This window comes from Callithrix jacchus, chromosome 9 (genome assembly GCF_049354715.1).
Source record: "Callithrix jacchus isolate 240 chromosome 9, calJac240_pri, whole genome shotgun sequence".
Lineage (NCBI taxonomy): Eukaryota > Metazoa > Chordata > Mammalia > Primates > Cebidae > Callithrix > Callithrix jacchus.
Genome location: NC_133510.1, coordinates 39,288,975 through 39,309,533, shown reverse-complemented (window position 1 = coordinate 39,309,533; position 20,559 = coordinate 39,288,975). Strand labels below are relative to the sequence as shown.

At 40.0% G+C, this 20,559-nt stretch overlaps 1 protein-coding gene across 6 annotated transcripts in view; it reads left to right on the top strand.

The window, feature by feature from the left end:
- BICD1 (BICD cargo adaptor 1) overlaps positions 1-20,559 on the top strand; it is a 305,969-nt gene that overhangs the window by 101,696 nt on the left and 183,714 nt on the right. For all 6 annotated transcript variants that reach the window (XR_013522710.1, XM_017976003.4, XM_078338934.1 and 3 more), the window contains exon 2: positions 19,959-20,171. Coding sequence is in view for 5 of the 6 variants with exons in the window: in XM_017976003.4 (XP_017831492.1) it covers positions 19,959-20,171 (213 nt within the window). In the remaining variant the exon portion in view is untranslated. The remainder of the gene's footprint in view (positions 1-19,958; positions 20,172-20,559) is intronic.

Genomic DNA, 20,559 nt, shown 5'->3' with positions numbered 1-20,559 from the left:
GAGCTGAGATTGAGCCACTGTACTCCAGCCTGGGCGACAGACCGAGAACTGTCTCAAAAAAAAAAAAAAATCAAGGAAATTACTTCATCAAAAGACATCACTAAAAGAGTAGGAGAGAAAAACCACACACTGGGAGAAAGTATGTGCCATACATTTGCATGGCCGTCACTCCTGACAGTAACAACTGAAGCATACCCTGAGAATGACCCTCTGGTCTAAGAATGTGTGTTCGGAGTTCTCAGCTGAGGAACCTGGGAGTGGCCAATCCAGAGATTCATTCCTTATCTATGAGGAACATCTGAACTCCTGGCCCATTTTGGATTAAAGGAAGGTTGCCAGATGAAGGTTGGAGGAGGGGAGCAAAGCAAAAATGCTGTATAAACTGCATGATGTTTATAAATGGTAGTGATTCTCCTGTCCAGCCTGCCACCACTGGACTGCCACGTAGGTAAGTACCCTTGAGAAGCCTTATATTTCATTTGCTGGCTCTGGGTCTCTTCTTCGGTCTCTGGGTCTCCTTCGGTCTCTGGAACCTGGTGCTATCCCTGTCAAAATCAATAGGGGTCCAGCACAATAACATATAACTGACAAATAATTAGGAAACAGAAACCTGTCTTTTAGAACGTGGGCCTTCTCTTCACCAAAAGCACTGTAAAATGAGTTAAGAAGCAAGCCATAAATACTTGAGGAAGATACTTACCATACATGTAACTGACAAATTAATAAAGGAAAAAAGTACTCTGCAGAAAAATGAACAAAAGCTTTGAGTAGAAACTACACAGAAGTGGAAATGTGAGGCTGGGCATGGTGGCTCACACCTGAATCTCAACACTTTGGGAGGCCTAGACAGGTGGATTGCTTGAGCCCAAGAGATTGAGACTAGCCTGAGTAACTTGGCGAAACCCCTTCTCCACAAAAAATACAAAAATTAGCCGGGTGTGGTGACAGGAACCTGTGGTCCCAGCTACTTGGGAGGCAGAGGTGGGAGGATTGCTTGAACTTGGGAGGTAGAGGTTGCAGTGAGCTATAATCATGCCACTGCACTTCATCCTGGGCAACAGAGCGAGACCCTGTCTTTAAAAAAAAAAAAAGTGGAAATGCAAACGTTCAATAAAAATGTGAAACTACTTAACTTCATTAGTAGTCAGAAATGCAAGTAAGAAGCACCAGGTGATACTATTTTACACTCTCCAGGGTGGCCAAAACTTTAAAGTCTTAAAAAGCAACCTTGAGGATGTAGAGTCATAAACAGGAACCCTTAGACACTGCTGATGGCATTTGAATTATTACAGCCACTTTGGAGAACTCTGCAGCCTTGTCAGGAAGTTGAAGCTGTGTGTAAGCTACAACACTGCCCACACTCTGGAGCAGTGCTCCTCAAACCTGCCATCATATATTAGCATCCCTAAATGAGTGTGTTGGAAATACTTACACACCTGGCCCTTTCCCCAGACCTGCGATTCCCAAATGGTATGCCAAGATGCCCTGGGGAACCACAGCAAACTCACAGAAGAACATGGGATATCTTGAATATTCAGGGAGAACACAGTGATACCTGGCATCTGTTGAACTCGATGTGAATTACTAGCTCAGGATAGTTCAACTTAGTCTCAGTGGTAACCCATACAGCATCCCTTTCTATATGCAAAGCTGGATTTTCAGTGGTTGCTGTAACTAAAAGCAGATACCATGAAAATCAATGTGGAAGAGGTAATAAGAGTGGTAGACTCCAATATGATTCCAAAGTTTGAGAAATTGTATAGTGCCCAAAACAAGTGCACACATTCCATTAATAAGTAATTGAGGTTAAGAATGAAATAAAACTTTTTATTTTTTGAATTTTTCTTTCTTTTAATGAAAATGTGGCTAAAACAGTTCCCACAAACACAGGCTTGGCCATTAAAAAAAAAAAAGGCAAAAACCACAATTACTTTTGCACCAATGTATAATATTTTGGAAAAGGATAAAGGCAAATGACAAAAGAAAAAATAGGCAAATTTGACTTCATTAAAATGTAAAATTTTTGTGCTCCAAAAGTCTCTATCAAGAAAATGAAAGGCACCCCACAGAATGGGATAAAATATGTACAAGTTATATGTCTGATAAGGGACTTATATCCAGAATATATAAATAACTCTTTTTTTCCCCAGCCATGATTATTACTGGCTGTGTGATAATACAAATATATATATATAATATATATTTTATTGCATTTTGGGTTCTGGGGTACATGTAAAGAACATGCAGGATTGTTGCATAGGTACATACATGGCAATGTGGTTTGCTGCATCTCCATCACCTATATCTGGCATTTCTCCCCATGTTATCTCTCCCCAACTCCCTACCCCGCACGGTTCCTCCCCTAGTCCCCTCCCACAGACCCCAGTGTGTAGTGCTCCTCTCCCTGTATCCATGTGTACTCATTGTTCAGCACCCGCCTATGAGTGAGAACATGTGGTGTTTGATTTTCTGCTCTTGTGTCAGTTTGCTGGGAATGATGTTCTCCAGATTCATCCGTGTCCCTATGAAGGACATGAACTCATCGTTTTTTATGGCTGCATAGTATTCCATGGTGTATATGTGCCACATTTTCCCTGTCCAGTCTATCATTGATGGGCATTTGGGTTGGTTTCAAGTCTTTGCTATTGTAAACTGCTGCAGTGAACATACGTGTGCATGTGTCCTTAGAACAATTTATAATCCTTTAGGTATATGCCCAGTAATGGGATTGCTGGGTCAAATGGAATTTCTATTTCTAGGTCCTTGAGGAATCACCACACTGTCTTCCACAATGGTTGAACTAATTTACACTCCCACCAGCAGTGTGAAAGTGTTCCTATTTCTTCACATCCTCTCCAGCATCTATTGTCTCCAGATTTTTTAATGATCACTATTTTAACTGGTGTGAGATGGTATCTCAATGTAGTTTTGATTTACATTTCTCTAATGACCAGTGATGATGAGCATGTTTTCATATGTTTGTTGGCCTCATATATGTCTTCTTTTGAAAAGTGTCTGTTCATATCTTTGTCCACCTTTGAATGGCTTTTTTTCTTGTAAATCTGTTTTAGTTCTTTGTAGATTTTGGATATAAGTCCTTTGTCAGATGGTAGATTGCAAAAATTCTTCCCCATTCTGTTGGTTGCTGGTTCATTCTAATGATTGTTTCTTTTGCTGTGCAGAAGCTCTGGAGTTTAATTAGATCCCATGTGTCTATTTTGGCTTTTGTTGCCAATGCTTTTGGTGTTTTAGTCATGAAGTCCTTGCCTATGCCTGTGTCCTGAATGGTTTTGCCTAGATTTTCTTCTAGGGTTTTTATGGTGTTAGGCCTTATGTTAAGTCTTTGATCCATCTGGAGTTAATTTTAGTATAAGGTGTCAGGAAGGGGTCCAGTGTCTGCTTTCTGCACATGGCTAGCCAGTTTTCCCAACACCATTTATTAAACAGGGAATCCTTTCCCCCTTGCTTGTTTTTGTCAGGTTTGTCAAAGATCGGATGGTTGTAAATGTGTTGTGTTGCCTCTGAGGCCTCTGTTCCGTTCCATTGGTCTGTGTCTCTGTTTTGGTACCAGTACCATTCTGTTTTGATTACTGTAGCCTTGTATTATAGTTTGAAGTAAGTGTGATGCCTCCAGGTTTGTTCTTTTTGCTTAGAATTGACTTGGCTATGCGGACTGTCTTTTGGTTCCATATGAAGTTTAAGGTGGTTTTTTGCAGTTCTGTGAAGAATGTCATTGGTAGCTTGATGTGGCATAGCACTGAATCTATAAATTACTTTGGGCAGTATAGCCATTTTCACGATATTGATTCTTCCTAACCATGAGCATGGAATGTTTCTCCATCTGTTTGTGTCCTCTCTTATTTTGTTGAACATAACAAAATGTTAGTTATGGTCTGTAGTTCTCGTTGAAGAGGTCCTTTACATCCTTTGTTAGTTGTATTCCTAGGTATTTTATTCTCTTTGTAGCAATTGTAAATGGCAGTTCGTTCCTGATTTGGCTCTCTTTTAGTCTGTTAGGGGTATATAGGAATGCTTGTGATTTCTGCACATTGATTTTGTATCCTGAGACTTTGCTGAAGTTGCTTATCAGTTTAAGGAAATTTTGGGCTGAGATAATAGGGTCTTCTAAATATACAACCATGTCATCTGCAAATAGAGACAATTTGACTTCCTCCTTTCCTAATTGAATATCCTTTATTTCTTTTTCTTGCCTGATTGCTCTAGCTAGAACTTCCAATACTATATAGAATAGGAGTGGTGAGAGAGGGCATCCTCGTCTAGTGCCACATTTCAAAGGGAATGCTTTCACTTTTTGCCCATTCAGTATGATATTGGCTGTGGGTTTGTCATAAACAGCTTTTATTATTTTGGGATACATTCCTAGTTTATTGAGAGTTTTTAGAATAAAGGGCTGTTGAATTTTGTGGAAGGTCTTCTCTGCATCTATCGAGAAAATCATGTGGTTTTTGGTCTTTGGTTCAGTTTATGTGGTGAATTACGTTTATAGACTTGCGTATGTTGAACCAGCTTTGCATCCCTAGGATGAAGCCTACTTGATCGTGATGGATAAGCTTTTTGATGTGCTGTTGCAATTGGTTTGCCAGTATTTTATTGAAGATTTTTGCATCTATGTTCATCATGGATATTGGCCTGAAGTTTTCTTTTCTTGTTGAGTCTCTGCCGGGTTTTGGTATCAGGATGATGTTGGTCTCATAAAATGATTTGGGAAGGATTCCCTCTTTTTGGATTGTTTGGAATAGTTTCATAAGGAGTGGTACCAGCTCCTCTTTGTGTATCTGGTAGAATTCAGCTGTGAACCTATCTGGACCTGGGCTTTTTTGGTTGGTAGGCTATTAATTGCTGCCTCAACTTCAGCTCTTTTTATTGGTCTATTCAATATTTTGACTTCTTTCTGGTTTAGGCTTGGGAGGATGCGAATGTCCAGGAATTTATCCATTTCTTCCAGGTTTACTGGTTTATATGCATAGAGTTGTTTGTAGTAATGTCCTATGACGGTTTGTCTTTTTGTGGAATATGTGGTGATATCCCCTTTATCGTTTTTTATTGCATCTATTTGATTGTTCTTGCTTTTCTTTTTTATTAATCTGGCTAGTGGTCTGTCTGTTTTGTTTATCTTTTCAAAAAACCAGCTCCTGGATTTATTGATTTTTTGAAGGGTATTTTGTGTCTCTATCTTCTACGGTTCTTCTCTGATCTTAGTTATTTCTTGTCTTCTGCTAGGTTTTGAGTTTTTTTGATCTTGCTCCTCTAGCTCTTTCCATTTTGATGATAGGGTGTCGATTTTAGATCTTTCCTTGCTTCTCATGTGGGCATTTATTGCTGTATATTTTCTTCCTGACACTGCTTTAAATGTGTCCCAGAGATTCTAGTACATTGTGTCTTTGTTCTCATTGGTTTTGAAGAACATCTTTATTTCTGCCTTCATTTCATTGTTTATCTAGTCAACATTGAAGAGCCAGTTGTTCGGTTTCTATGAAGTTGTGCAGTTCTGAGGTAGTTTCTTAATCCTGAGTTCTAATTTGATTGCACTGTCATCTGAGAGACTGTTTGTTATGATTTGCATTCTTTTGCATTTGCTGAGGAGTGATTTACTTCCAAGGATGTGGTCAACTTTAGAGTAGGTGTGATGTGGTGTTGAGAAGAATGTATATTCTGTGGATTTGGGGTGGAGAGTTCTGTAAATGTCTATTAGGTCTGCTTGGTCCAGGTTTGAGTTCAAGTCCTGGATATCCTTGTTAATTTTCTGTCTCGTTGATCTGTCTAATATTGACAGTGGAGTGTTAAAGTCTCCCACTATTATTGTGTGGGAGTCTAAGTCTCTTTATAGGTCATTCAGAACTTGCTTTATGTATCTGGGCAATACATCATGCTCCTGTATTGGGCGCGTATATATTTAGGATGGTTAGCTCTTCTTGTTACATTGATCTTTTCACCATTATGTAATGCCCTTGTCTCTTTTGATCTTTGTTGGTTTAAAGTCTAATTTATCAGAGACTAGGATTGCAACTCCTGTTGTTGTTTTTTTTCTCCATTTGCTTGGTAGATCTTCCTCCATCCCTTTATTTTGAGCCTATGTGTATCCTTGCATGTGAGATGGGTTTCCTGGATACAGCACACCGATGGGTTTTGGCTTTTTATCCAATTTGCCAGTCTGTGTCTTTTGATTGGGGCATTTAGCCCATTTACATTTAAGGTTAATATTGTTATGTGTGAATTTGATCCTGTCATTTTGACGCTAGCTGGTTGTTTTGCCCATTAGTTGATGCAGTTTCTTCATTGTGTCAATGCTCTTTACCATTTGGTATGTTTTTTGGGGTGGCTGGTACTGGTTGTTCCTTTCTATGTGTAGTGCTTCTTTTAGGAGCTCTTGTAAAGCAGGGCTGGTGGTGATGAAATCTGAGCATTTGCTTGTTTGTAAAGGATTTTATTTCTCTTTCGCTTATGAAGCTTAGTTTGGCTGGATATGAAATTCTATGTTGCAAGTTCTTTTCTTTAAGGATGTTGAATATTAGCCCCCACTCTCTTCTGGCTTGTAGGATTTCTGCCAGGAGATCTGTGAGTCTGTTGGGCTTCCCTTTGTCAGCAATCTGACCTTTCTCTCTGGCTGCCCTTAGCATTTTTTTCCTTCATTTCAACCCTGGTGAATCTGACAATTATGTGCCTTGGGGTTGCTCTTCTTAAGGAATATCTTTGTGGTGTTCTCTGTATTTCCTGGACTTGAATGTTGGCTTGCCTTGCTAGGTTGTGGAAGTTCTGCATAATATCCTGAAGAGTGTTTTCCATCTTGGATTCATTGTCTCCAGCACATTCAGGTACACCTATCAAATGTAGATTAGGTCTTTTCACACAATCCCATATTTCCTGGAGGCTTTGTTCATTTCTTTTTACTCTTTTTTCTCTAATCTTGTCTTCTCATTTTATTTCATTGAGGTGATCTTCAATCTCTGATATCCTTTCTTCTGCTTGGTCAATTCGGCTATTGAAACTTTTGTATGCTTCGGGAAGTTCTTGTGTTGTGTTTTTCAGCTCCATCAATTTATTTATATTTCTCTCCAAGCTGTTTATTCTCATTAGCATTTCATCAAACCTTTTTTTTAAGGTTCATAGTTTCTTTGCATTGGGTTAGAACATGATCTTTTAGCTCAAAGAAATTTGTTATTACCCACCTTCTGAAGCCTGTTTCTGTCAATTCATCAGACTCATTCTCCATCCAGCCTTGTTTCCTTGCTGGTGAGGAGTTGTGATCCTTTGGAGGAGGAGAGGCATTCTGGTTTTGGGTATTTTCATCCTTTTTGCGGTGGTTTCTTCCCATCTTTGCGGATTTATCCACCTGTGGTCTTTGTTGTTGGTGACTTTCAGATGGGGCCTCTGAGTGGATGTCCTTTATGTTGCTGATGAAGTTATTTCTTTCTGTTCCTTAATTTTCCTTCTAACAGTTAGGCTCTCCTGCTGTAGGACTGCTGGAGGTCCACTCCAGACCCTGCTAATCTGGGGATCACCTGCAGTGGCTGCAGAACAGTAACGGTTGCTGCCAGTTTCTGGCAGAAGGATACCTGCCAGATGTCAGCCTGAGCTCTCCTTTATGAGGTGTCTCTTTGGTTATAGCGGGAGTTTGGAAGCTGCTTGAGGAGACAGTCTATCCCTTTTAGGATCTCAAGTGCTGAGCTGTGAGCTCTGTTATTCTGTTCAGAGTTGCTGGGTAGCTATGTTTAAGTTGCTGCAGTGGAACTCATAACCTCCTTTTTTTCCCCAGGTGCTCTATCCCAGGAAGGTGGGGCTTTATTTCTAAGTTCCTGTCATTCTGCTGCCTTTTTTCAGAGAGGCCCTGCCCAGCAAGGAGGTAGCCTAGTCACAGTCTGCCAGCAGAGGTATTGCTGAGCTGCTGCGGGCTCTGCCCCGCTGCTGTGTGAACTTCCTTGCAGTTTTGTTTATAGGGGTATAGTTGGAACTGCCTCGGTAATGGCAGACTGCCTCAGTAATGGCAGACTGCCTCAGTAGTGGTGGACTGCCTCAGTAATGGTGAATGCCCCTCCCCTCACAGAGCTGGACCATCCTGGGTCCAGCTGTGCTTGCTGTGAAACTCTCAATCCAGAGCGTTTCAGGTTGCTGGTCTTTGTGGGGGTGGGATCGCCCGAGGCAGATCACCTGGCTCCTTGTTTCAGCCCCCTTTTATTCAGTTGAATGGGCGACTCTGTCTCCCAGGTGTTCCAGTCACCAGTTGAAACAGCACCTGGATTTATGTGCGTTTTTCTGCGGAGACCTGCTGCGCTGGCTGAAACAGCCATGCTGGAGAGTTGTGGCGCTTTTCTGCCCAGGAATGTCCTGGTCTGTGGGCAGTAAAACTTTGTTTGGAAATGTGGTGATCACTTACCCTTTGCATTTTCCCTGGGAACTGCAATCCAGAGCTGTTACTCTTTGGCCATCTTGGATCTATAATTTGAAATAAAGCTTTTTCTTTCGTATTTTCATATAGATTTTTCAAACAGCTGCTGCATTGTTAGGACATAAAGACTTGTTAAGTTTTTTGGACCTTGACCTAACTACTTAAACGGTATTGTTAGGAATTTGTTCTAGGGGTGCATAGAACCCTGAAAAAAATTGATTCACCTAGTAGTGTCCCTTGAACCAAGAATATTTGGGAATCTGTTTCCCAAATTAGTTAACTCAAAATATTTGGAGATGGAGTCTCTATGTTTTTAAAAAGCTCCCCAAGGTATTCTGATGGGTTCCTACGGTTGAGAACTACTGCTTGAGAAACTCTTACACATGTGACTTAGGATAATGCTACTCAGATTGTACCTGGGGGCCAGTGCTGGTTTGCAAATTATTTCCTACAGATCTGCAGCAAGATAAGTAGTTTATGTTAATCATACTTTCAGTGAATAATGGTATAGTTTTTGTAACCTTTTGTCTTCTGATTAAATTTATTGAAATATAATTTTATTTCAAATTTAATAATGGAAAAATTTAGGCTTGTATTTTGTGCTTTTTTTCTCATATTTTTAAAATATGATTTCACAGCTTTACTGATGTATAATTGACATATAATAAACCACATATTTAAGGAGTACAATTTGATCAATTTTGACTTATGTATATACTTGTGAAATCAAGATAATGAACATATCCATCACTCTTTATTTTTTTGTCCCTTGTAATCTCTCCCATTTGCAGCCCCCACATCCCTTCATAATCCTCCACCCGTGTTCCTGACCACCGATCTGCCTATTGTTGCTGAAGATTAGTTTGCATTCTCTAGAGTTTCATATAAATGGAATTTTACTGAATGTACTCTTGTTTTTATCTGGCTTCTTTTACTTAGCAAAATATTTTGCAATTCAGCCATGTTGTTGCATATATCACTAGTTGACTCCTTTTTATTGCCAATTAGCATTCCATTGTGTGGATGTGCCACAACTTGGTTTTTTACTCATTTGATGGATATTTGAATTGTCTGTATTTGGTTGTCATGAACATTTGTGTATAAATCTTTATATGATCACATGTTTATGTTTGTCTGGGATAAATAAATACCTACGAGTGGAATGGTTGGACCTCATGGTAGGAATATGCATATAGTAATTTATTTTTATTGTATTTCACAAATAAAAAGCATTATCCCACCAAAGATTAGAAATAAAACTCTTTCAGGCTAAGCACGATGGGTCATGGTTGTAATCCCAGCACTTTGGTAGGCCAAGGTGGGCAGATCACCTGAGATCGGGAGTTCAAAATCAGCTTGGCCTGGGAGGCAGAGGTTGCAGTGAGCTGAGATCACGCCGCTGCACTCCAGCCTGGGAGACAGAGTGAGACTCCATCTCAACAACAACAACAAAAAAAGAAAACTCTTTCTTCAGCAAATGTGTTTTGAAAAGTATTAGCCCAAGTGGTATGCACAAGAGTGTTTATGGCTACATTGTTTATAATAGCAAAAGACTGGAAATAATCCAATTATCCATTGTCAGGAATATGGATTATTAATATGAAGTATATATCCAGTAGACTACTTTATAACAATGAAAACTACATCATTATGAATGTAGAGAATGAATGAATATACAGAATGAATGAATAAACAATTTAAAGTTGAATTCCAAAAGCAAATTGCAAAAGAATGCATATGGAAGGATTTCATCATATGAATTTTGCAACAATATTTTATTAAAATATTAAACAGCATTTTATTTATAGAAACATATATGTTTACTATATATATGTTTGCTATATATATATATATATATATCAAACAATAAAATGGTGATACAAAATGCAACATAGTGTGTAGTTGGGGAATGGCTGAGGGTACAATGAGAGAGATAGGACCAAGAAAGGATAGACGGAGGCCTTTGAGGCGAATGGGTCTTGATCCCCTTCTTAAACTACAGGAATTCATTTTAATGTTACAGTTTGTGCTTATATTTTATCATAAATTTGTTGTGCATATTCAATATATAATCACAAAATACAGAAAAAACTCTCTAAACAGTTGAAAAGGGAGTTTATTAAACAAATAGAGGTACCAATTACAAACCATCAGGGTTAGAAAAAAATCTAGGCTTTAGGTAAATATATATCTAAATAATAGGCTATTGGTTATCACCTTAGAAAAAACTCAGGGTATTATACCAGGTCATCATAGAATATTTAGTTAAGAAGTATAGAAAATATGATATGCTATTCATTTGAATGATACTTAGTGTCATGTAATGCAATGAGTAGGGAGCCGCTCTCATAATGAGGTGAATGGCCACCTGCATCTTGGATAAGTCTGAGGAAAGCCTTTACACCAGAGGAAGCAACAGCCTGCCAGTGTTCAATCCGAGACTTTCCACGGTTGGAAGAGAGGAGGATTGGGACTGATATTTAACAAGCATTTACTGTGTCCAAGGCATTTTGGTCCGAATTTTATATCTCTTATCTGATATGCTTTCCTTTTAGGGCTAGGCTATTCTTACCTTTAAAGTAGATGTTATTATTCTCATTTTACACATGAGGTAACTGAAACATAGAACTTAAAAACCTTTCCAAATATTTCAGAGGAGGCAGATTTAAATTCAGATGCATTTGCATTAAATCCCCATTGCATTCGACTCCAAAGCATGTCGTCTTTCTGCTATGCTAATAATAGCCAACAGTCATTGAGTACTTACTATATATATATACCAACGTCTGTTTTAAGTGCTACAGCAATTTTCTCTTTTAAGCCCCATGGCAGTATGAGAAAGAAGCTATTATTATCCCCATTTTACAGATGACAAAATGGAGTCACAGAATGTTATGTAATTTGCTCAGTGTCACACAGTAAGTGACAGAGTTGGTCCAGCTCAGGAGCCCATACTCAATCTCTTTTGGCCTTTTATGAGTACATCTGCCCTTTCAAGGATCAGGCTTGAGTCAGGGGGACCTCATGTCTCTGGTTAACTTTTTAGCCACATGTGTCATGGAAACTGGTTTCTCCTGGGTGGTCCTTCTGGGTTGCCTGGCCTTCCATGAGCTCTTCTTTTCTAATTAAATCTACTCTCTAAGACTCTTTGCTGCGGGAATATGCAGCAGTAGTTGGAGAGACACTTCTCAACCAGTTCTAACACGTTTAGTTAGGTTCTTGCTATATTTTAGTGCCCATCAGATCCTTTGGGCTCAGTGTTTTTGTTTTCTCTCTCTCTCTCTTTTTTTTTTTTTTTTTTGAGATGGAATCTTGTTCTGTTGCCCAGGCTGCAGTGCCATGGTACAATCTTGGCTCACTGCAACCTCTGCCTCCTTGGTTCAGGTGATTTTCCTGCCTCAGCCTCCAGAGTAGCTGTGATTACAAGTGCCCACCATCACACGGGCTAATTTTTGTAGTTTTAATAGAGATGGGGTTTCACCATGTTGGCCAGGTGGACCTCAGGTGATCCACCTGCCTTGGCTTCCCAAACTGCTGGGATTACAAGCGTGAGCCACCACGCCCAGCCTGGGCTCGGTGTTTTTCGTGAAGTAAGGATGAATCCTTAGAAGAGCTTTCAGACCTCTTAAACTCTTAAATTCTATGCTTTAATAAGGATTTTTATTAATACTTCATTTAAAACAGTAATTAAGCATCATTTTAACCATTTGATGTGATTATAACTCATATGCTTTCTACTCCAAAAATTGAAGAAACCAATACAATGGGATAAATACAATAAAAATGTAGAAACAATGTAGAGACAACAGAGTTGTACCAAAACTTTAAGGTATTTTCATTATTCCTGTTGAGCATTTAATGCTGAATTTCCTGGCATCTGAAGCAACAGAAAGGTAATTGGCCAGATAATTTTTGTTATATGTTCAAAGAAACTGTACTAGTTCATTGGGGAGGATAGGGTATCCTGTCAGGCCACTAGCCAACCCTTTTTCTTCCTACAAGTTAAATTAGGACTGAATATCCTCTGGAGCACTCAGATCTTAAAGTACTTCAGAAGAGACTTGGAAGAACTGCCGGTGGTCTTCAAAGAGGCGCCGTGGCAGTGCTGTAATTCTTGCTTAGTAACACTGACATTTGAGCTTTCTCCTCTGGGGCAAAGGTCAGGTTCTAGGTCACTCCCTCACTTTGTTCCAGTCTCTATCCAAAGGTCACCTCTTCCCTGACTGCCCTTTCTATGTGAGGTTTTCACTGAATGCACCGGGGATGCCCTCTCTCCCTGTCCAACATAGTAGTCACTGGCCATATATGACAATTAAAATGAATTAAATGACATAAAATAAAAAATTTAGTACTTTGGTCATACCAGCCTTATTTCAAAAGCTCAGTAGCCACGTGTGGCTGCTGAGGTGGACGGATCACGAGGTGAGGCGTTCGAGACCAGCCTGACCAACATGGTGAAACTCTGTCTCTACTAAAAATACAAATACTAGCTGGGCCTGGTGGCGCACACCTGTGATCCCAGTTACTCAGGAGGCTGAGGCAGGAGAAGCGCTTGAACCCGGCATGCGAAGATTGCAGTGAGCCGAGATCATGCCACTGTACTCCAGCCTGGGCGACAGAGTAAGACTCCATCTCCAAATAAATACATAAATAGAAATAATAATGACCATATTGGAAAACACAGATACATCATCATAGAAAGTTCTACTGGGCACTGCTAGCCTGCTAGCCTATGCTCTTATCTTGCCTTCCATTTTCTTCTAAGAACTTTTTCAACATTGTGCCATGCCACACACCTATTGTTTATGTTCCACTAGAATATGTGCTCTGGATAACCGACTTTTTTGTTTTCCCTGAACATAGCTGAATCCTCAGTGCCTAAAGCAGTGCCTGACATAGTACAGTGCTTTGTAAATACTTGCTGAGTGAATGAACAACAAATGAATGGATGAATTTTGGTATTTTTTGCAGTTTCAAATCAAAAGTCTAATGTCCTTGGGTGACCTAGTACATGTTCTGCCAGCTTTTAAGACGAAAGAATGAAAATTCTGTGGCCAAAACTAAATATGCTAACCAAACTTTTATTTCTTTTATCTTTTATATTTTGAAGAATAATGGGTATGAAAATTGTTTATCAGTCAACATATCCTGATTATGAACACGTAAAATATCAATTTTCTTTGCTTTAAGAAGTCATGTAAGTAGTAGGAGAAAACTACATATATATATATATATATACATAAAGTACTTATTACATAGCTAACTGGACTTACAGTCACATCTCATTTAAAGCAAATTTGGTTCATGCAATGGAATATACTCTACGTGATACCGTGCAGTTGTAGCTACAGACATGACAAGAAATCATAATACATTCTAAAAGCATATAGAAAATGTCAGTTTACTTCAACTTACTTTAAACAAAAATTAACCATGAAAGGATTGTAGTACCTAAGAGGAATTTGCAGTCCAAACAAAATATAGCTAGAAGCGTGACTACCCTCTATCTCCTGTAACTAGAGATTGAAGCTAGTGTTGTGATTTCAGCCAAAGATGCAGCTTCAGTAACCTTGAAAAAGATGGTTTCCCTTCTATCAGGCCTGGCTTTGTCAGGAGACACTCAGAAGGTGATGGAGGAAGGAGGTACTAGTGAAGCCAGAGAAGTCTGCTAAATCAACTTTAACAAGTAGCCAGATGATAGATGTCAGTTGGGTGTCATACCCAATTCTAGTTGCTGACAATTAGAAATTAGATAAAATAAGAGTGTTTTCTCCTTAATTCCTTCCTTTCTTAAAAGCAGCCATTTTCTGAGTAGTTAGTTCTTAATTCCCAGGGGATTTGCAAATGCAGATCATGAGACACCTCTAGCTTGTGCAGGATTAGTGTTATTTTGCTATTTCAAGTGAAATATATGATGGTTAGTGTCCTTGGATGACCTCATATACTTGTATTGTTTTTCATATCAGGTCCAGTGAAGGGCCAAGTTCTTCATAAATATCATGGCTAATTTTGGAAACCCATATGTTCAGTGAAGGTTTCCGAACTGCAATAAATATGAATGGAGGATTTATCAACATTTGGATATTTGCAATTTCATTTCTTGATTCTTTTTTGAAAATCTATTCTGGGTCTATATCTGAAAATTTTATCTCCTTTGGTGCTAGATCCAGAGTACAGTTTTTGAAAACTTTAAATCAAAGGTAGAACAATAAATTCACTTGCTCTTAAGACCTTAGGGGTTGTTGACTGGGCACTGTGGCTCGTGCTTGTAATCCTAGCACTTTGGGAGGCTGAGGCCGGCAGATCACGAGGTCAGGAGATCACGACCAGCCTGGCTAATACAGTGAAACCCTGTCTCTACTAAAAATATAAAAATTAGCCAGGCATGGTGGCAGGTGCCTATAATCCCAGCCACTTGGGAGGCTGAGGCAGGAGAATTGCTTGAACCTGGGAGGTGGAGGTTGCAGTGAGCTGAGATTGTGCCACTGCACTCCAGGCTTGGTGACAGAGCTATAATCCATCTAAAAAAAAAGATACAAACCAAGAGAGCATTGTCTATGTGCTGTGAAAAAGGCGAGAGCCACAGAATGGCCAAATCTGTTGCTTTTACTCAGGCAGAGTGAAGAAAACTCTGGCCCTGTGACAGACATTTCCAATCTTCTGTACATAGAAGTGGGGAAACAATTGTGGAAAAAGAAAAAAAAAAAAGCCAGCTGGGGTTCTTGACACACAGTTCATGCTAATTTTAAATTGTACTAATACTTGACTGTATAATGAGGGATCCTTTGCAGGGTGATGATCTGTTGAAGACTCAGCAGGACACCCTGGGGAGAGGGAGAGAGGCTTCCAGAACCTTCCCCTTCAGAGGCCTTTTAATAGGTACTGAATTCAGAACTGACCTCACAGAATCTGATCATTACTGATGCAAGAACAAAGTCAGTATCATCTGCAAAGATAATTTCTCTCATCAAACTATGACTGCCTATGTTTATTACCACATCTGGAAATCTGACTACTTAAATAAGAATTTCTGTCAAGACACTGAACAAGCCCAGCACCAGGAATATTCTACTCTGTATGTACAGATGGACATCAATCCTGGAATATTTCTTTCTCATTGATGCTTAGGGACCATCTTTTGATTTTGATCCATGTCAAGATTCTAAGGTAGTTTAAAACGTGGCTTTTCAGTGTTGTTTTTTCTTAAAATTTCTGTTTCTGTGAGTGTAATGTAGGGAGGAGTACCAGATTGTTTTTATAAGTTGTTTCTTAAAATGATTAACACATCTTTTCTGCCTTAAGGTTTATAACGAATGTGAAGCTAAGTTTCACAGGTTAATTTCAGCCTAATCTTTTCGTGGATGATAGCATAGTCCAGAAGCAATATGCTGTGACATTTTATTTTATCTTATTTTATTTTTGAGACAGAGTCTTGCTCTGTTGCCCAGGCTGGAGTGTAGTTGTGTGATCTTGGCTCACTGCAACCTCCACCTCCCAGGTTCAAGTAATTTTCCTGCCTCCACCACCCAAGTAGCTGGGATTACAGGCATGCACAAACATGCCCAACTAATTTTTATATTTTAATAGAGATGGGGTTTTGCCGTGTTGGCCAGGCTGGTCTCGAACACCGGGCCTCAAGTGATCCACCTGCCTCGACCTCCCAGAGTGCTAGGATTACTGGCGTGAGCGACTATACTTGGCCTTTTATGACATTTTAAATTTCAAAATGTAATAAAATCACAACTCATGCCAGAAAACCACAGTGCTTCTCATTGAATATAGTATCTCCTTGGTGTTCTTATCCTTATGTTCTTACGTTAACTCTGTGTGCCAGTATTTTACCAAATCTATCAACTCTTTTAAGGCAGAGACTACATTTATTTAAACTTTTTGTTTGAAATAACTTTAGAGTTAGAAAAAAGTTGCCCAAAAATACTACACTGATTTTCATGTACCCTTGATGTAGCTTCCCCAGATGTTACCATCTTACATAACCATAGCACAGCAAGGGAAACAGAAATTGACATTGATACAGTAGCATCACTGACTAACCTAAAGAACTTATTTCAGTTCACCAATTGTCCTACTAGTGTCCTTTTTAAAGTCCAGGATCCAACCTAGAATCCCATACAGCACTTAATTGTCACGTGGTGTTAGTCATCTAGTCCAGCGGAGTCTTTCTATAATTTTTGCAACTTAGTACTTTTTTTTTTTTGAGATGGAGTCTTGCTCTGTTGCCCAGGCTGGAGTGCAATGGTGTGATCTCGGCTCACTGCAACCTCTGCCTCTCAGATTCAAGTGATTCTCCTGCCTCAGCTTCCCAAGTAGCTGTGATTATAGATGCAGACCGCCACGCCCAGCTATTTTTTATTTTTTTTGTATTTTTGGTAGAGACAGGGTTTGCCATGTTGGCCAGGCTGGTCTCAATCGCCTGACCTTGTGATCCGCCTGCCTTGGTCTCCCAAAGTGCTGGGATAACAGGCTTGAGCCACTGCGCCCAGCCTTTCATATCCCCATCATTTTTTAAAAACATCTTGTAACTCTTTGACATCACAAGATGTGTCAGGGTTATTTTGCTCCAGCCCTTGAATCAGTCACTTCTCCAAAGACCCTAGTTCTTTTTACTGGAGATTGGTATTTAGAAACTAAATCTGGGTGCTTGATATGCTCATTGCCACTGGTATATCATTGCTTCTAGGCCCTCTCCGCTTACAGTGCTGGGAAATAATGTGTATGTATATACACACACATGAATGTGTTTCTCCCTCTCTCTCCATATCTGTATACCTATGAATATTTGTCTACCTATTAAAAACAATAAGTTTATCCTGATACTTCCACTTACAACTCAGTATCACAGTTTTCTTTTAAATACCTCTTTCTCCTTACTTGTGGCTTTTTCTCCAACAGTTAGAAACCAGGCATTATATCTACAATATATTTACTTATTTGCTCAACTCTAGTACATATGTAAAGAAGTTTCAGAATTGTGATCCCATAATCCCTATGAGAAACAAGTTTACCAACAAGATTATATAGTATTCAGGTACAGTCCTTTTTGTCTTTAGTCTTAAGGTATATAATAAAAGTACTGGTTTCCACAACTAGGTTAGATATTTTCTTTTTTACCTCTTCCATGGCAGCTGTGGTTTTTCGTTCTGTAATATAGCTAGGTTCTTTTGTTATTGTTTGTGTTCCATTCTGGGTTCCCCCAACACCGAGAGGTTGGTTTTCATATTTATTTGGGGGATGTGAAACATGACTATAGTTTTAAGAGTCCGAACTATGTGAAAAGGGGCCGGGCACAGTGGCTCACACCTGTCATCCCAGTACTTTGGGAGGCCAAGATGGTTGGATCACTTGAGGTCAGGAGTTTGAGACCAGCCTGGCTAACATGGTGAAACCTCTTCTCTACTAAAAGGTCAAAAATTAGTTGGTGGCAGGTGCCTGTAATCCCAGCTACTTGGGAGGCTGAAGCAGGAGAATCGCCTGAACATAGAAGGCGGAGGTTGCAATGAGCCGAGATCGCACCACTGCGCTCTATTGTGGGCGACAGATCTAGACTCTGTCTAAAAAAAAAAAAAAAGGAACTATGTGAAAAGGCATTTCAGAAAAGTGTCATTCCTCCACATTCTGTCTCCCATTCATTTCAGTCTCCCATTCTTCCCACCCTGTTCCCACTCACCCTGTAAGTAACCAGTTCAATTAGTTTCTGCTTTTTCTCCTGTATTTCTTTTTGCCCAAAGAAACAGACATGTGTATGTTTTCTTATACAGAGATGATATTCAGTGTCTGTTTTTGTGGTACTGGGCAATTTGAATGCTGTTTGGTAATTTTAACACTTATGGATACTGTTTAATTGGTCTGACCTTACTGCCAGTGTATTAGAAAGCACACTAAATGATTGGGGTGTGTGTGTGTGTGTGTGTGTGTAAAATATTTGTGAGATTTTTTAAAAAATGAAAATGATGGGCCAGGCACAGTGGTTTAATGCCTGTAATCCCAGCACTTTGGGAGGCCGAGGTGGGCGGATCATGAAGTCAAGAGATAGAGACCATCCTGGCCAACATGGTGAAACCCTGTCTCTACTAATAATACAAAAAATTAGGCCGGGCGCGGTGGCCCACGCCTGTGATCCCAGCACTTTGGGAGGCCGAGGCGGGTGGATCACGAGGTCAAGAGATCGAGACCATCCTGGTCAGCATGGTGAAACCCCGTCTCTACTAAAAATACAAAAAAAAATTGGCTGGGCACGGTGGCACATGCCTGTAATCCCAGCTACTCAGGAGGCTGAGGCAGGAGAATTGCCTGAACCCAGGAGGCGGAGGTTGAGGTGAGCCGAGATCGCGCCATTGCACTCCAGCCTGGGTAACAAGAGTGAAACTCAGTCTAAAAAAAAAAAAAAAAATTAGCTGGGTGTGGTGGTGCATGTCTGTAATCTTAGCTACTCAGAAGGCTGAGGCGGGAGAATCACTTGAACCCAGGAGGCGGAGGTTGCAGTGAGCTGAAATTATGTCATTGTTTAGGGAACCAGCCCTACATCACCTGTGGGTACCCCGAGTTCAGTGGGACAAAGGAATGAGAAAAAGACAGATTAAGAGAGAAAATAGGACCAGGGACCGTCACTTTATTACTTTGGAGAAGACAGTGAAGGCCCTGAACTCTGATCATCAACACTATTTACTGGTTACATTCACTTTGATCTACAGGGTAGGGTGGAGTGATGGTGGGGAGAGGGTGATGGTGGAGTGAATCAGTGAGCTGGAACTGGTGTGTCATTCTAAAGATTGATAACAGCGGCAGTTTGGGAGTTTCACAAAACAAGAATGTGGTTATCTTTAACTTATTATTTATGTGCAGCTGGTGGAACACAGGCTTTACAAGGAGCCTACAGGTCTGGCGACATCATAGTGCTATATAGGGGTGTAAAACCTTTATAAAGGATGTAAAATCCTTGAGCACAATGTTTATGGCAATAGAGCCCAGGTCACCCTGCACTGGAACATGAGGCATGGAGAGGCCTTCCTCCTCAGAGGCCTCCTGCGGCCCTCCGCAGTTCGCTGTTCCTTGTTTATATGTTACTCATTACCAATTTATGTAGGCACTCTGTAAGTCCTTTCTCCTTTGCTGCTTTTCCCAACACATTGCACTCCAGCCTGGCAACAGAGCGAGACTCCATCTCAAATAAATAAGTAAATAAATAAACAAATAAAATGAAGATGACATGAATTTTGATGGGCTTATTAACACTGAATTATTTCTTGATAAGAGTTGTCTAAAAATATGAGAATATAAAGCAAGCAACAGTTTTTTCAAGTTTTCCTTAATGCATTACACATTATTTTTGCAAAATATTTTAAAGTTTTCTTTTTACTTATTAAGTGAACTGAATTATTTCAAGCTTCAATGAGAACTGCTAGACTGTTATATTTTGGGAGTCTCGCAGAGTAGCTTTTCTTACACATATAAGCAGAAGTAAACATTTTCCCGAGTGTTTTAATAGGGCTTTGATGCATTTCATTGTGCACTCTTTTTCTTTCCATGTACTCTGCAGGCATTTGGGCAGTCCTTCTCCATCCACCGGAAGGTTGCTGAGGATGGAGAGACTCGGGAGGAAACGCTTCTGCAGGAGTCAGCATCGAAGGAGGCTTACTATCTGGGGAAGATCTTGGAGATGCAGAACGAGCTGAAACAGAGCCGGGCTGTGGTCACTAATGTACAAGCAGAAAATGAGAGGCTCACCGCGGTCGTGCAGGATCTGAAGGAGGTAAACAAATTCCCTATGAGAGACTTGTGAGAAAGAGAAATAAGAGCGTTCTCTCCATAGCAGAGGGAATAACACTTCTGCTTTAATCGAGGAGCTGTGTTAAGCATGAAACACATAATACTGAGCTAGCAACTTTTCTTTTTTAGTGAAATGACAGCTAGCTTGTTCTGAGATGAGCTTTTCTCTCTCTTGTTGTTTCTTGAGAATTAAGTTTTGTATGTATTGCGGACTTGGGAATTGGCCTTACTATTTCTGCAAAGGTGTTTAAAAAACACAGTGACCTTAGCGCTTCCTCCCTGCATTACCTGGTTTAATACAATGTAGAGAATGGTTGGCTGTAATGCTGTTTATCAGCACTAACTCCGCCTGACAGTGTTGGCTCAGGACG